Source organism: Chaetodon auriga, chromosome 5 (assembly GCF_051107435.1).
Source record: "Chaetodon auriga isolate fChaAug3 chromosome 5, fChaAug3.hap1, whole genome shotgun sequence".
Classification (NCBI taxonomy): Eukaryota; Metazoa; Chordata; class Actinopteri; order Chaetodontiformes; family Chaetodontidae; genus Chaetodon; species Chaetodon auriga.
The window spans coordinates 15,841,003-15,858,904 of NC_135078.1; the positions used below are offsets into that span (position 1 = coordinate 15,841,003).

General features: G+C 41.5%; 1 protein-coding gene across 1 annotated transcript; it reads right to left on the bottom strand.

Annotated features, from left to right (window-relative positions):
* Positions 1–12,346: 12,346 nt before the first annotated feature.
* On the bottom strand, positions 12,347–16,432 carry adra2b (adrenoceptor alpha 2B). Its single transcript, XM_076731064.1, has 3 exons — positions 16,187–16,432; positions 15,556–15,657; positions 12,347–15,397 (listed from the first exon to the last, which is right to left on the bottom strand). The coding sequence occupies exon 3, from the start codon at positions 15,372–15,374 to the stop codon at positions 13,791–13,793; it is 1,584 nt and encodes a 527-aa protein (XP_076587179.1). The 5' UTR covers positions 15,375–15,397; positions 15,556–15,657; positions 16,187–16,432; the 3' UTR covers positions 12,347–13,790.
* Positions 16,433–17,902: the final 1,470 nt, after the last annotated feature.

Below are 17,902 nucleotides of genomic sequence, written 5' to 3' on the forward strand. Positions count from 1 at the left end.
ATTGCGTCTTCTGATCTAAAGATGGTTGCCGGAAGTGACATCGCATCTTGCTGATGCGAACAACGTGAACCTAAGTTTAAACGTTATATGATCATATAGTTCATATTTACATGCCTGTCAGCCCTTGCATTTTTCTCAATATATCCCGTATTTTACTTTCTTTCCCGCTGACAGGAAAAAAAAAAAAAAAAAAAAAAAAGTGGACGGGAGGCATGAGATCCTATTTGCTTGCTAAATCCTCCTCCGGTCCAGCAGGTGGCAGTATATAGAACATTACACACCTCGAATTAGAAGAAGAAGAAGAAGATGATGATGATGAAGAAGAAGAAGAAGAAGAGAATCATGCCACCTTCTTCTGTCAGTTGTCTCAATTGCCAGTAGTCTCTCTCAAAATTACGCAGGGATGTTAAGAGCATTTCACTTTTAACCAGATGTCCAATTTTGACCATCTAATTGTAGTCTTAATGTAGAAACTAGTTAACCCAATCTTTGTTGTTGTCTTATTTTAAAGCAAGTGGTTGCTTAGTGGTAATTTTAGGATTCACTGTGTGTAGTCTTGAGTAAATATAAGGCATAATATGGACAGTGGTAAGGGTGATGGGATGGCCTAGGGTGAAGCACTGAGAAAAGTTGTCTTATTTTCAAATCCAAGTGCTGACAGTTATGTATTTTTAGCATTTGGCAAGGCACAAAGCCAAATGGAGTGCACATACCATCAATGGTAGCGGTTTGGAGATAACACTGATCTAAATACAAACATAAGCAGTGGAGCTTTTAAGTTCATTCTTGACCTTGAAAATCCTAATAACTGGGATTCAATTCAAGGTCCACTTACTGGCTTTTTTGGAGTTTTCAGCCACTCAAGATACGACTATTTTCTGAGCTTTCAAACTTTTCAAAAACAATACCATCCTTTGGCATGAGTCCTGTATTATTTCATGTCAGTACAAAAAGTACACATTTCTTGCATGCAACTGCCAGCACAGTAAATTAGAAAAATAAGTACAAGTAAACAGTTTGGTAGATATAATATACCATACAGCGTGAAATATTGGCACAGCCCTGGGTTATGGAGGTTCTTTTATTTTTAAAAGAACTAGTCATTGCCAAATAATGATGCATTTGTGCATTTATTATGCTCAATAATGGACAGTGTGTGAAGCGATGGCTGTTGGCATTTAAAAGTTTTATTATGCCCATTAACAAATTTCGTCTTTCCTATCTCATCTGTTTCCTATAATGTAAAGCCCCCAGCCTGACTTTTAACCCTACAATGAACAAACGTTAGTGTGAATGGAGCCACATGTGCAGATTTTATGTCTGAGTCTATTGTGGAATCAGGCCACTCTCTTGTTTGAGTTCCACTAGTGACACCTCTGTCTGTGATTTGGTTGCTTCAAACAGAGCAGGTCATCACGCCAAGGCAAATAAATTGTAGCTCGTCTAAAAGAGAGGCTAAAATGAGAATAGGGACAGACAGATAAGAGAATCACAGTCAGTTGACTCATCTTAAATATAGAAGCGCAGACACTGTAGAGCCAAGACATTACAAAATCAAAGCACAGGAGGTTAAGCTGTCAATAGAGTACCTAATAAAATGAATAAATCGAACTTGACTCAATGGTAAGCCTCAAGATTCTCTCTGAGTATGCATCCTGTTTGTAGTGTATTACTGAGCCAGTTTAAACAGATGGGGAAATGAGGTCGCGCACACATTCGATTGTGCACACAACATCATGCATTCAGTGCATCTCAAATATTTCTTTACCCCGTTTAATGAGAAGACAAGTCCATGACACCAGGGGGAAGGATTTTCTCCCCTTCTTTCTTCCATTGTAGTATTGGCCAGGCATTGATAGATTTGAAATTCATCCAAGGTAATTTTACTGATTAGTTGCCGCTCTCTAGGTGAAGGTATGTTAATCAGTGAAATTACCTTGGGTGAGGCCAAAAGGTCCAAAAATCATTCCTGTTTTCCTCTGTGACATTAAAAACGATGCTACTCCTGAAGTAAGCTATGCACGAGGAACAGATGCTTCCTCCCCATAGAGCCTTTTCAGTTTCAAATCAGTGGGCTTAACTGGGACTACACGCAGCATTTGATGCCACTGACAAAACATAATTAACAAATCAGAGATCAGTACATCACAATATGTGTGATTGGTCTCATTTTATTCCCGTTTTAGATGAGTCATTTAATTCCTGTTTCAAAGCTGCATTGATTAATTTTATCATCCCTGGGGGATGAGATCACCACGCTGACATATTATCACCTTATAAAGTAGTTATGTGGAAACATTGATATGATCCCTGCCTCCTTGTAGGCACAATCGCCTCACCTATCTCAGACGGTTACCCTCCACACCCTGAAGTAAAGAAATCATGCCCACAACAAGGCAGGGATCATTTCACTGGGCAACACTACACCTGGCATTCTTTTGGTTGGGTGTGAATCGATAGTTCATACTCTAACATGAAAGGACCACACTCTTAAATAAAGATAGGAAAAATGTAATAATACGTTAGTAGCCATTTGCCTATTTACACATCCAACAGATGTGAACCAGCATGAGCATTCATTCTGAGCTATGTCTCTTGTCACTTCACCAAAGTAAATCCAGTATTCACTCATCTTGTAGCTCTGGTTTGGTCTCTGCCACAGCCTGAGAAAAAAATATCTGGCCCCTAAGCTGCTAAACCCTCAAATATGTTCACCAGCTAGTCACAGGCTTTGGCTGCCTGCTAATTGGTGCTGGACAAGTACTAGTTGTGGGATAATTCCCTGTGAGTTCATCATTGTGAGAGAGCACTTTCATATGCATATACCAATGTGATCTGTTGTTAAAATATAGTATTGATTTTTGCGACTTTAAGTAATTCATCATGAAGGTAAAGGGAAATGGTTTGAATACTGTATGTCCCAGGTGTGCATGCCAACAGCCCCTCCTACTTTCCACCTTATTTCTCTTCTTGTCTTTACTTTGTGGGACAAAAAGTGTGACACTGACGGCGAGGAGGAGAGGTGAAGGTCCTATTGGAATTACTGACTCACAATAATTATGTATTTCCTAATAACATACTGATTTTAGGCATGGAAATTTCACAGGTTTTTTAAGCCAAGTGTCTCTCAACCATCTTCATATTGCAGACACATCACAGACTGACTCTGACTCACCATATATGCTTTGAATATCTTTAATTGGTATCTATTGCATGTTGGTGTTCATCTGCACCCTATACATGATGTCAATAAAGTATTTAGTTTACTTTCAGTCAGGCAGAATATTGAGATAATTAGGCATCCACCCACAGATGAATTGCACAGAGGGCCCACATACACACACCAAAGCTAGGCTGGTACATGATGAGCCTTTCCAAGATGTATCAGGATATATCACTGTGATAATTGCCTCAGACAAAATATGCTTTGGCACAAACATGCCACCGTCGTCATTACAAGGCTCACTTGTGTGTACAAAATTACCTTCAAAGCTAGTTACCAAACTGAGGAGATTTTTCCCGCAATGCACCAGTGTGATTATATCTGGTGATGCCATTTGCGTGGAAGCCTTGTCTCCAGTTACGTCAGGCGTTAGAGGATGACTCTTCAATTGCATGTTTTGTATTCACCAAGGCTCAGCTGATTTCAGACTCAGTATGCATCAGTAGGTTCACTGGTCTGTTGGTCTGCTGCTGCTGCTGCTGCTGCTGCTGCTGCTGCATGAGAACTTGCACAGTTACTTTTGCAGCTAAAGAAAAGTACCAGTCTTAATGTGACTGTGTTCTGTGTGTGCTCACACAGGAGTGTGAGAAACACACACTCACAGGTAGATAGAGAGTCACATATTCTCCCTGCCACAAGTACCAATAGATGGCAATGTGTGTTTGCCCTGTGTCATGTTTCATTATTGATCATTCCATCACTCAGTGGCCCAGATGCTTAATAGGCAATCTAGAGAATTTCTCTGCTGTCAATCACTAACACCCATCCCTATCAAATTACCCTCTGCTCTGCTGGCTTCACTCTTGTCTCTGATCACACAGTTAGCTGCTTCTGTCACCACGCAATGACAGCGAAAGGAGGAGAAACAACCCCCCCTCCCATGTATTATCCTGGAATAAGTGTGTGAAATGTCTTTGAGAGGATCATACATAAAAACATGAGCACACACACGGGCACATTTGGCTCTGTGAGACAGACTGTAAGTATACTGTAAGTGATAAGCTGTGTACAAATGTGTACAAGTATAAAATTTGCAGTCTTACATCATTAGTGTTCTTAGGTGGCAGGTAAGTGGAACTTGAAAAAGTTTGTCACTTATGTAAATTGTTCCATCTCACTCATTTGCAGTGTGAAAATCCTCATAGGACTGAAAACTTTGTTCTATCACGATAACAGCCATTAATAAACAGGCTGTTTGGAATTAATTGACTTAATAATAGCATAAATAGTAAACTAAAAAAGGGCTTGTGCTGTTTATGGCTTAGCCACCTCCACCAAAAGAAACAGTAACTGCTAGATTTAGAAGCAAGACAGTGTCCAGTAGTTTATAAATGTCATTTAGACCCTGAGGGGAAGAATTAGATACTGAATATCTTAGAATGTCCCTGTGTGATATCACACAGAGGGGTGGTTTTACAGTGCTTAAAAATACGTATTTCTGGCAGCACTCTAAACTACATAAATCTTGTCTTTAAGCTGATAGCTGGTGGAAGCTTTATGGTTTTACTCTTTGAGGAAAAATCCCATCAACATCTTATAAAATTGCTTTGACATTCAATATTACCAAATGACTGGCATGGGAACACTGTATGTGAATCCGTGTTACCCTTTTCTGGAATAAGGTTTATCTCCTTGGCACAGGGAGGCTTACAGGAAATATTCATCTTAGACATCTCGTATGACTTGTCTCAATCAAATCTATCACCATGTGATAGATAGCAAACAAGGGTTTCCACACTGTGTAGTTAGACTCCCACATGTCTGCCTGAACACTGTGGAGTGACAGACATCAGAAATATTCAAGCTTCAACACAGAGTCCAGCTGTAAATGCCACCAGAATGGAGCGTGTTCTTCCCCCGGTGTCATCACCTTTTTCAGGCAATGTGGATTAAGTGAAAATGTAATATTCAGTGCTGTGGGCATAAAAGTACCCACACAAAAATACATGAATGTATGTGCTGGGTGAATGTTTTATGGGTACAGGAGACGACATCTGAGACCTCTGTCATTGAAAACCTAGCAAAAGAGAACCTATGTTGTGTTAACAGAGGCCAGTGTCTGTACTGTCTTTGTCTGCTGGCCTCATTCTTGTTTTTCAAAGTGGACTAAAAAAACATATTGACACAAAAAAAAGGAAAAAGTGAAAAGCTTTGAAACCCTAAAAGAGATTCTTGATACAAAAAACCTAAACAAAGATTGAGTGTTGAGACTGTGATAAGGAATAAATGCCTCTTTCTCTTTGCTATGCTGGATGCTCTCCTCCTGTTAGTCACATGGAGGCCTTCATCCACGCTAATGATGACAGGCCAACCACTGAAATCAGTTACTGTTAGGGCTTCAAAGCAGGGAGGACAAACTGTGGGGTGATGCCAGGAAGCTAAGGTCAGCACCGTCTTCTCTAAAATGGTGCTATAGTTAAATTTCTTCTCTTGTTATGGTATGAGCAGAAACCCACAATCAGGTTGCTGCTCTATTTGCAGTATAAAAACTTACTTTTTAAAGCTGTACTGTGTTTCAAAGAACAACCTCAGATGGGTTTGAGTCAAGTTTTCTTCTGGTTGTGTTGGGTTCTTCAAAAGTTCAAATAGATCACACCATTGCTATACATTTACTGTTAAAGGAGAAGAATTAATACTTAAATCCAGTTTGTTTTTGTTCAGGGTACAGTATGACATTTTGGAAACATGCTTATTTGCTATCTTGCTCACATTTAGATGAGAAGATGATCTCACTGTCATGTCTGTATGCTAAAAGTAAGCCTGGAGGCAGGAGACAGTTAGCTTAGCTTAGCATAAAGACTGGAAACAGAGCCAGGCTCTGTCCAGAAGATAAAAGGATCTGCCTACCAGGCCTCTAAAGCTCACCAATTAACACACTGTATTCCATTTGTTGAATCCCATGCGATAACCAAAGAAAGTTTTGGCCTCATGACATGACAACAAAACTCTAGGGTGAACACATAACCTGCATAAAACTGCAATTTGCCATTTTTACTTGACATTTTTTCCCCCTAAATAAACAGACAAGATATAACATGTTAATTAACGAGCTTTAGAGGTGGTGGTAGGCATGTTTTGTAACTGCTGAGCATAGCCAGGCTAGCTGTTCCCCCTGTTTCCAGTCTGTAGGCTAAGCTGAGCTAACTGGCTCCCGGAAGTAGCTTCATGTGTACTTGCCAATAACTCTCAGCAAGGAAGTGAAAAAGTGCTCAACTTTTCCTTTGAAAACATGACATAAATTATGAAAAATGATTTCTTTTTGTTATAATAAATAGACTTCCAAATACTGTAAATATTTGTTCAATCAAACTCAGGAACCATGCCAAAACTACATCTGTTAAAGTAATCTCTGTTCTGTTGGATATAGTTCACTTGAAGTTCATATACTGAAGGTTCTTATTGTGTCCCTTACAAAACAGTCGTATGCAGTGTTTTTGTTCTGTGTGCTTTTTGTGAATAAAAAATAGGCGTCTATGGAAAGTGATTTTAGAACTTACATTTAAGTGTAAAAACACACCACTTTTAGCATTTCATTGAACCAAAATGGTACATCACGCACCTGGAAGGAGTCTCAGATTGCAGACATCAGCAAAAAATAAAGAGAGAGTGTGAACATGGTGGTAAAGATGTTGGAGCTCCAAACAGCCCACTGTATTGACTTCAGTTTGTCTTGTGATTATTTACAGAAGATTTGTGATGGAAACTGTACCCAAAGTGCGATGTCCACTTAGCTTACTGTACTACTGTATAGCTAAGAAAGGACATGACACTTCACATCTAAACATCCTGTTCCCCTTCCTGTGCCAAAGTCTCTCTCTCTCTCTCTCTCTCTCTCTCTCTCTCTCTCTCTCACACACACACACACACACACACACACACACACACACACACACAGTCCACTACAAAAGGATTTTAGAGAAAAGTTTGTGATTGATGCACTGATTACTGTGGATCAATAAATGAATTATACAGTAGAACATTACGAATGCTTGAGCTGAAAATGACTGTGTCAGAAAATCAATGAGGATCAGGTGAATCATCTGTAGTCTATTTTATTTTTTGCTGCGGTCTGCGATGGTGTGTGTATATGTGTTCATGTGACAGCATACTGTATGTGTGTGTGAGTGTGTGCTGACATTCATAAGTGTGTATCTGTTTGTGCAGTTGAGTGTAAGTCATCTGTTCCTCTATTTTAAGCTTGAGTTTGTTTCTCTTTGTGTGTGCTTTGTGTGATTTGGAGTGTGTGTTTGCCTTAGTGTGTGTGTGCATGTCTGAGGGTATGGACGTGCATGTCTGCGTGTCAAAATGAACTTTCTGACCTCTCCATGAAGGCCCGGCTAAATAAAGACACAGCCGTCTTTCTCCCCTCTTCATATTGGCAACATTGCTTGGAAGTCTCACACAACTTCACAAGTCCTGTTACTTATTGTGTGTTGATCAACACATCAGCTGCAGATTTTATGGCTGTTTCATAGCCTGTGCCCATACTTTTCAATAAGATGGTTCAGTTCTGAGTTAGATTCTTCTCAGAGTTGTGGCTTGGCTTCATTTTTTTTTTTTTTTTTAAGAAATACAGTGCTAATAGAGTTATTACAGCAGAGCCTGATGCTGCACATGATAATGTGACAATTTTGTCCCTTGATTATTTTCTTTACCAACACCAGAAGGCACAATAATGCGTCAGAATTTATATCCATGAAAAACATGAAAGAAATTGTGTCTACAGGGAAAGCAGAAATGAGGCTCATTCCTAATTCAATGACGAGGCCACGCAAGAACATTTTCCTTTCAGCTGGGAAACTGCACAGCTTTTATCTTGACTCATCTTTTGTGCGTCAATTAGTGAACTTTTATTGTATCGTCGAATCTGGTTTATTCAAGCTCATACACTCACATAACCACATCTGTACTTGTATACTTGTGAGGACCCTCACTGACATAATCCTTTGTCTAACCTCTAAACCTTATGCATCTGTTACGCTCATCCACAACATGCAATAAAAACAGTAACGTATAGAGCCGTATCTCACTGGAACAGTCTGCCATACTTGACACTCAGGAATCTAGTAAAAAGGGTCATAAAAGACGATATGTCGTGGTCCTAGCGGTGATCAAATTCAGAGCCCCTGCACTGTGGACCCCCTGCTACTGAACTGAGACACACTCAGTCTCTAAATTCTTTTAAATCTCTGCTTAAAACTTTTCTCTTTGTGAAAGCCTTTGGAAAAGTTTGGTATATGTTTTTTTTTTTAAAGCTGTTTTTATTCCTATTTATTTTAACTTTTTCAGTTCATTTGATTCTTATTCTTTAGTCTGTACTTGCTCTGTGCTCATGTTCTCGGCCTTTTTCTTATTTTGTCTGCCTCATCTACTTTTATGTTTTCTTTTGTAAAGGACTTGATAGCATTGTTAAATAAAGTGCTTTATAAATAAAGTTTGTTCTTCTTCTTCTTACTATTATTATTACTTTGATATTTGATGTAAATTCATTATGTTCGGAACTCAGTTCAGTTCACTTCAATACAACTTTATTTGTCCTTGCAAGGGCAATTGTTGGCAGTGACTGCCATAAAAAAAAAAAAAAACAAACTTCGACACGGAAATAATTTTTCCTCCATGCAACTTTCACGTTGCTGGCTCAATTGAAATTCCCTTTGATTATGTGTGGCCACAGGAGGGCATACATAATCAGCTAAAGCCAGGAGGTGTTCGTAGTCAAATCGCCCATGTCTTCAAATACACACACAGAAAAAAAGGCACTGTTAATCACAAAGCTAGAACAGTCAAAAGCTGTGAGCTTAAACACTGTATGTGGATTGGTAATAAACACACTAATAATATTATATGTATAAGTACACTGAAATAACTACACAGGCAGATAGAGCGACGTGACATCCTGAAGGCAGCAATGAGAATTCACTTGGTAAGACGTGATCAGGAAGGCATTAGTGTATTTTATGTGTAAGCTTGTCTTAATTTTGTATTTTTTTTTTACCTCAACAAAAGCAGGTTGTTTGCCGAGGACACGACAAATGGAGAGTACATGTCTAACCCAGGACCTAATTGTTTCCATCACTTTTGGGGACATTACAGACTTTATTTCTTGGAGACTTACCATAACCATAACCACGACCCACCTGAACCATAACCCCGCAAGTCTTCATTCTAAAATTCCCCACAGTGTAACTCTGTAAACAGATTTCCCACAGTGTGAGTACTACAAATCCACACACACACACACACACACACACACATTGAGCATTGAGTACTACTCCGTTAAAGTGATTCTAATCGTAATTGCCTGTGCCCTCTAAAAATGATGTTTTTATCTCTCAGTTCACAAAGAGCATTTCAGTACCTCCACCTTCAACAGGGAGAGAGATCCTATGTAAGTTCTGTCTCTCGTATTTCATCCTGCCTCTTGGGTGTTTTTAACAGCCAAATTACAGTGAGGAAATCTATCTGGCGTTATAACATGCAGGAGATTGGAAATGGAAAATGCTCAGCGCTGGAACGCCCTCTGAACACATACATATTCATATGGTGGAATGCTACATCCATCATAAATTTGAAAATGAAAGTTAATGTGCATCTTCCTGTGTTTGTGTGTGTGTACACCCCTCCTCGTGCAGGAGCTCTTGTGTGCATCTTTTTTTTCTTTGGGCTACTATCTTGTGTAAATAAGAAGCGAATGAATGTGCTGTGTTTGATGTCAGTCGGACTCTCTCCATCCTCTATGTGTCGGGTCCACAGCCACCTGCTTTATATTCCAGCTGAGGCTAGAGAATAAGGAGCTTAGGGACACTGTGTCTGCATGAATATACAACACGGTAAACATACACCTCACGGCTCCCTACGCCTGGCAATGATAAGTTATCTGCTCACCTCCTCGTGCACCTCAAATCACTGCTTAGCAATGAATATGGAAATTAAGCGGCAAGGACGTAAATGTGTGCCATCACTTGATGGTGTATCTTCTTTGAGTGGGAATGTGTGTGTGAGAAAAACAGGACAGGGAGGCATGATTTGGTGCTGAGAAATCCCTGAACTGCCCATCAGCATAAATCAATTACAATTCACCATAGGCCCGCTGACCTCAAATACAACAAGCTGTCACAACAAGTGTGGGAGAGTGTGGCTGCATGTGTGTGCGAGAGTGTTTCATGACTGGAATACAGTATGTGATACTTGGTGCAGGATGACACATTCAATATGTGTGTGTGTGTGTGAATATTTGATATTTGGCAGCATGATCTAATTCCTTCTAGACTTGGCCTATGTTGGCACTAGACAACATTATGCTGCTTCTGCTTCGGCCTACTTCTCGTGTCCCACTGATAGGAGATTTTCCAATGACATCTTGAACTGCCATCAGCTCACAATGTTATGGACTATTTCCTGAGGTTGTGTTGCCATTCAGGGCTATTTCATAACGGCTCGAAATTGCTTTAGATTGCACTTCAGGTCAACACGTATGTGAGAAAACCATCGTTTGGTTAAAAATCTCATATTTGTGAAACATCTTATTGCCAATTCTGTTTCTGGAAATTATCCATTTTTTCCTTTTCCCTCATCCCTAATGTTGCATCATGCGGAAATATATGAAATAAAAAAAAAAACCAAACTGGGAAATGACTCATGCTTTTCAAGTAGCTTTATTTCTGAAACTGGAGAAAGATGATGACAGATGGGAGATAGAGACTGTAAAGCTCAGACCAGTTTGGCCCAAACATTGTAGGAGAAGAGACAATACAGGCAGTTTCAGGGGAAAAGATGGTGATCAAGAGGCAGATTACTGCATCTGTCACCTTTAAGCCATAATTCATACTTTTTAAAATAAACAAAGCAGCTGTCTCACCACATAAAGCCATGGTTGGGGGGGGGGGGGGGGGGGGAGCAGCATTGTAACTCATACTTGTTGGAAACAGCCATGACCTCTGTGGCTATTTTTGTCGTAATTACATTGCTATAGATGTTTGTATTTCTGGAAGGAAAATAATCATTTCAGATGAGGACAGGGAGCAGATGTACAAGTGCACGGAGCTCTTGATCTCAATCATTTTGTTTTTATTGTGTTTGTTGAATCTCCAAGCAGATGTGTGTGGTGTGGACTGTAGCCTTAATGTCCTGCACAAAGCCTGCAGATCATCCAGCTGAAACAAGCTTCGGGTGCTACTGACATTTTCATGTTTGCTTACTTTTTCAAGAAAGTTCTGACAAAAAACACAGAAGAGATTTTCCTGCTGTATGCTTGATGAATTGTACATCCATTAATGGGTTTGTATCTCTGATTTAAAATCTTATTGTACTATAACTAGATGAAACAATAATGACAAGTGTTGCATTGCAGGTTCTCCACACAACTCAAAGTTCATGGTCTGTCAATGTAAATAGATCCACCAAGCTCAAACATAGCTCAGTCTCACATAGCAAGAGCTTGATGGCGTGAATCAGTTTTGCTCTTATTCAAGATATGAAAAATCTGTACAGTGTTCTTGCTCTTTGATCAGTTCCACTTTGCTTGATTTTCAGAGTAAAAGCACAGTAAATGAACAATAAATAGGTAACAGACAGAGAACACAAAATGGCTTAAAATAAATAATACAGTGTTTTCACTCTTCAATCAAAACAAGTCATTCAAGCAGAGAGCCAGATGTTACTGAGTCAGGCTGGTGTCCGATAAGGCTCTTTGGTCCTTTGAGGGTGATCACTAAAAAGCCATGTACTCAATATCGCCGACAAACATTGACTTTCACTTCAATAAGACTTTCTTAACATCGTGATATAATACTTCCCATCGAGTAGAAACTTTCACATGACAGACAGCAAAGTGATGCCTGCACCAGGAAATCTGGTCTCTATTCTTATCAATTTTACAGTAGATCTGTAGCACATAGCAGCCAGAGGAGGCACTGACACTTTCTACAGAAAAACATCAAAGTCAACACTCACACACACAGACACACACACTCACACAGGTCAGCAGAATTAGACAATTAGTAAATTGAAGTGTTGCTGCTGACAGCCCTTGTCCCATGAAGTAAATATGCCTGTGTGACATTCACAGTTACATACACATTTTCTTTTTTCCTTTTTTTTTTTTTGTTTGTTTATTTGTTTGTTGAGGAAACTTACAAAGCCTCAGCCTATTGGTGAGAAAAATAAATGTATCATTCATCCTCTCGCTTCTTAGAGACAAACCAAATGTGCCATGTGGAGGTCCGCTGCAGGTGACGATGGGCCAGAGGCGTTGGTAAAGAGTGAATCAGTGTAATGCTTGTCAGAATAAACCATGTAGTCATAATTAGGGGTAACCTTACACATCGCAGTGATAGTGTGTCCTTTCAGTCGATGTGAATGTCTAGCTGCTAAATACTGCTGCTCGTCATGAAGCAGGGTAGACTTACAAACTTACAGAATAATGTTCACATGTTAAATAGTCAGTCTTCAGCAGATGCACCTCCCATTACTCCCATTACATACCGTGAATAACCCCTGAAACACTTTCCAGAGGCTAGACACAGTTTTGATTATTACTTAAATGTCCAAATACTGAGGCAATTCAATAGAGGGGTTGCTCAGTCCGGTCCATTGATAGTCCAGGATAAATTAAAAAGCAGGAAACAACAGATTAAGAGAATGAGGATGGGTCATACTATTTTTCTTTTACATGTCAATAACATACATGTAGTCCAACACCCACCCCACTTCAGCTTATTCTGTATTTTAATGAAAGGTGAAAGCCAAACAATGTCATTACAAACAACCTGAGTGTCCATTACCACCCATACTGAGCCAAGAGCAAGGGGTCTCACGTGAGGGCTTTCCACAAAAAGGTCCACAAGCTCAGTTTGAAAGGGTGCCCTTGTCTGTGCTATCACATTTGAGACTTGTCAGAAACCTCCTCTTGTTGTTTGCACTTTCAGCTAAAAATCGAGGACCACATGTTTGCCCTGCAGCTGGGCAAATTAAGACTGCAGACGTAAGAAATCACCACTAACCTTGTGTGCTCCTTGTGCTCTGTATTGATAAATAAAGGGCCCTAGGCTCAGAGGAATCAAAGGCCATTTTTCCTTCTTTTTGCCTGTTTTCTTTACCCATTAGTCCTGGAGTTCTTAATAAGTACAGTACAGCACTTGTTCAGGAGTTAATTCTTGTTTGTTTCCTGCATTCTTCAAGACCTTCTTCCAGTTTTATCGTGTGTGAAAACCACTTCCGTGATTCACCACCACTCCCAGTATGTGACCTGGAGATAAAATGCTGTAAATTGAAGTGCTGACCCTTTCAGTAACACTGCCTCTACTCCATGTTCTGTTTTCACCCCACACCCTATAAGAATGTATGTGCGTACCAGCTGCAAACTGGGATTTCACAGTCCATGTTGCCTGTTTGCACACACTGTGGCTGTAAAAGAACAACTCTCAGCTCTGATTCTGAAATTTCCACATTTCAACATGTTTTTAAAACAGCCCTTTGAGTTTTTTTCAAAAATGGAAATGATTATTTTTTTCTCTTCCTCAGAAATTGTAATTTTTTTCATCCATGTCCTGTACATTGGATTTGGATGCTAAAAGAAAGTACCCTTTGTGCCTCTGCACAATATCTTTTTGAAGGCCTTCCTGAAGTCTTTGTTGAAGATGGTGTATATGACTGGGTTGAGTGAGGAGTTGCAGTAACCGATCCAGAAGAAAAATGTAAAGAGTGGATCAGGGATGGCGCACGTCTCTGGACAAACTGCCTGTAGAGAGTAGGAGAAGAAGAACGGGAACCAGCATACCACAAAGACACCGATGACCACTGCCAGAACAAAGGTGAAACGTTTCTCTCTGTTGACCATCGCTTTACGCCTCGCTGCTCCTGGGTTGTTCTCTATTTTTGACTTTCTTCCTGGCACCAGCCGAGCCCCCTTTGAAGTGGCGATCATGTCCCGGTAGCGCTTGACTGAGGCCGGGGAGTGGATGCCCCCTCCTGCAGGTGACCCTGGCATGCTGGTGCTGCCTCGGCCTCCTCCATGGCTGTGCTCCATATCACTTTCTGTGCTCGAACTGTCACCATTGTTATTGTCAGCTTTTTTCCCTCCCTGCCGCTTGCCCTTCCTCCCCTTCTCTTTAGTTTTGGCAGGGGCAGACTGAGGCACAGAGGAGGGAGTTGAGGGGTCGTGAGGAGAGGTATCAAGGGAGGCTGTGACAGGGGTCATGGCTGGAGAAGGGGATGGAGGTTGCAGAAGATTATTGGAGGTGGGATTCTGGGAGGTTTGAGACTCTCCAAGGGAAGGAGAAGGGGTGATTGCGAGGGTTGGGGGTCTGGCGTTGGAGGTTTTGTTGGATGAAGGGGGTGAGCTTTCTTCATCATCTTTCCCGTTGGCTTGTACATGTCGTGGAGGCTGACTTGGTGTAGCACAGCCGACCCCATCCTTCCTGGGCTCTCCTGGGGGGCAACGTGTCCTCTGTTTGGCAATTTGGTAGATTCTTATGTAGACCAGGATCATGATGAGGCATGGAGCAAAGAAGGAGCCGATGGTGGAGTAAAGGATGTACCAGCGCTCATCATTCAGCTGGCACTGAGGTCCCCTCTCACTCGCCTGGTCCCCTCCCTCACTTTTGTTGAGTGAGAGCAGGGGAGGAAAGGAGATGATGGCAGAGATGAGCCACACCACCACAATAGCGGCTTTGATGCGTTTGGGAGTCCGCTGACGCCCGTAAGTAACCCTGGAAATTGACAGGTAGCGGTCCAGCGAGATGGCGCACAGGTGCACAATGGACGAGGTGCAGAACAGCACATCCAGCGCCAGGTAGATCTCACACCACAGAGACTTAAAGTACCAGTACCCAAGCAGTTCATTAGCCAGGGAAAAGGGGATGATGAGTGTAGCCACTAAAATGTCTGCAGCAGCCAGTGACACTAAGAACAGATTCTGCGGACCTCGGAGTGACCGGCTGGTCAGAACAGCGATGATGACCATAATGTTCCCCACGATGGTGAAGACGACCATCAAGGTTATGGCTGTGGCAAAGGCCGCCGTGGCTTCGGGGGAGTAAGGGGCGAGCTTCAGCATGCTCTTGTTGCATGGAACGGAGGCTCCGGCGCCGCTCACACTGCTGTTCCAACTGCTCAGCTCCATGGAGCAGCCGCTGTCCGGAGCCGAGGCCATGCTGGGTTTATCTTTCCAGGAGTCTTTATAGATTAAAAATATGTTCGGTCACTGAATAAGATTTGCTTATAGAATGTTTTTCACTGTTTTAATAACTATGTTTGTGCAAAATAAAACACCGTGTTTACATTTTAAACAATATACAGTGAATATAATGAATGATAATTTGCGTAATATTTACCTCAGTTGTTCTCGTGTTGTCTCTGCGCTGTTTCCAAACGTTAGCTCCCTCGCATCCTCCACGGCAGGTCTACAAAGTCCATTTTAAGCGCACAAACCAGTCCTGGACAATGCGTCAAGACACGGATCAGTGCTTTTCAATTAAAAAGACTTGCCACTTTGTAGAACAGATTTCCCCAAAAAACAAATGTATTTTTTTTTTTTTTTTTTTTTTTTTACACTGACTGCTGTGCATCAGCCTTTGCAGAGCTACAATACAGCCCGAAGAACTTAAACTTCTTTTGCGCACGAAGTCTAATCATTTTCCCCCCTTAGTGGATTCATGGTTGTCTTCAAAATGTGAAGATTTGATTTAGAGTAATGTGATTTAGGGTCGTCTACAGCGAGGCGACACTGAATATAACAAATCGAGTCGGATTAGAGTAAATAATGACGACACTTGTGCGATCTCCGTGCGTCCTCGTTTGGAGACGCAAAGTCTAACCTGGATAGCCAACACAGAAAGGCTTCAATAAAGTTGAATAAAGTTCATATTTACAATGATCTACTTATGAAAAGATACCAGTATGTCCCTGCAAAGGATAGTTTGACTGATGACAGCGTTTCCAGTCAGAAGAAAAGTCAAAGTTAACCTCAAGCTCTCCAGCCCTGCAGATATGCAGTCAAAACGCGCTGTTTCGTCAGTAGTGAAATGGTCCCCGCAGAGGGGCGATAGTTTGTGCGTCTCAGGAGTTGTCTCTCGGTCCTTGGTGCTTCCGTCTCCCCTGGAGTTCACCGGGATGCCATGATTCAGCCTCTGCGCCGGGGCACATCGCAGGCTGCCTCACAGCGACGCAGCAGCATCTTCACTTGTGAACAGGACCTTAGCGACGAAATCTAATAAGTGGGGTGCCTCCCTTCTCCCTCTTGCGCTTCTTTTTAGACCCGGTGATGTCACTGTGGAGATGTGGGCGTAATGGGATCCTTACTTTCTCTATCCCTGTAGCCCCTCCCTCCCCCTTTGACGCTCTCTCGCATTAAATCTTCACCCAAGCCGCTCAACCAACGCAGTTATATTAGAAATGGCTTGTTAAGTGGCACCGCTCCGGTCAAGTGACGCTGAGGTGTCCAGCTGAGAGCAGGAGAGAGCAGAGAGCAGGAGCTGGAGCCATCTGCTTAACGGAAAACATTAGCCCACTTCCAGGGACTCCTGCACTTTTTAAAGCTACTCAGTGATTATCATCATCATCATCAACAGCAGCAGCAGCAGCAGCAGCAGCATCATTATTATCATCAGCATCATCATCGCCATCAGTCGATAGAATACACTGTGGGGCATAGTGCACGATCAATGCTTTTCATTAAAAAAAAAAAAACCTGTGTGATTTCTGCAACGTGATTCTTCCCACCAGTTTATGTAACCTCCAACAACTCATTTTGAGTCAATGAATGTGTTTGCTGTTACTCAAAGACACCGATCCTCACTTCCACAAAACCTGGTCACAAGCCCGTTGAGAGCAATGTTTGAGGCTGCACAGGCCCAAATACTACACTTAAATCTCTGAGGCAAGGGTAAAATTTGTGTACATGCTGCAGTGTCATGTTGGGAGTCTTATAACACATTGTGACAGTTATCTATGTACAGATACAGTACAGCTGGAACACATGAAAGAAGGGCACTCTAAGTCAACCCTTCCAGTACATAAAAGGTGCACACATTTGGGATTTTCTAGTGAAGTGAAAACCCGCATTTTGAGAAACGCTCCCCTCGAGAGGTCTTGATCATTGAAGCATTAAACTGAACCACATATTTTATGAGGTTGCATATTTTGCATTATAAAACTTTATTAGAAACTGCCAATTACAACCACCATATAAATGTTACAGTAAAAGTGAGTTACTTCCTTATGAAATATGGTCCAGTGAATTTCTAAAGCCTCCTTGTGCTCAGTTATTTCTCCCTCAAAACTGAGGTAAATGCACTGTTACCTTCCACCTCTGCCCATTGTGCGAGGTGCAGGGCAGGGACATAAGGCGCTTGCTTTCTGTGCTCATGCATTTACATCATCACTTGACTTCCATTTAAATCCCTCTGCAGTATGCGCCTTGCATCACTGCCTCCCCCAAGAAGCACATAGAAGTCCACAACGCCCCTCATGATGCGTTCCCTCCACCTGAGGTCAAGTGCTCGATTGTTCAATTATCGAGTGAAACTTACGTCACGCTGGCTGTTTTACTGAGCCATAAATCAAACAGTAGCAGAGTTTATCCCATGGTGTTTGAAAGTATGTAGGTGGCGTCTGTGATATAAACTCACACAAATAAACAATATACACGCACACACACACATTCACCAACCCACACATGCA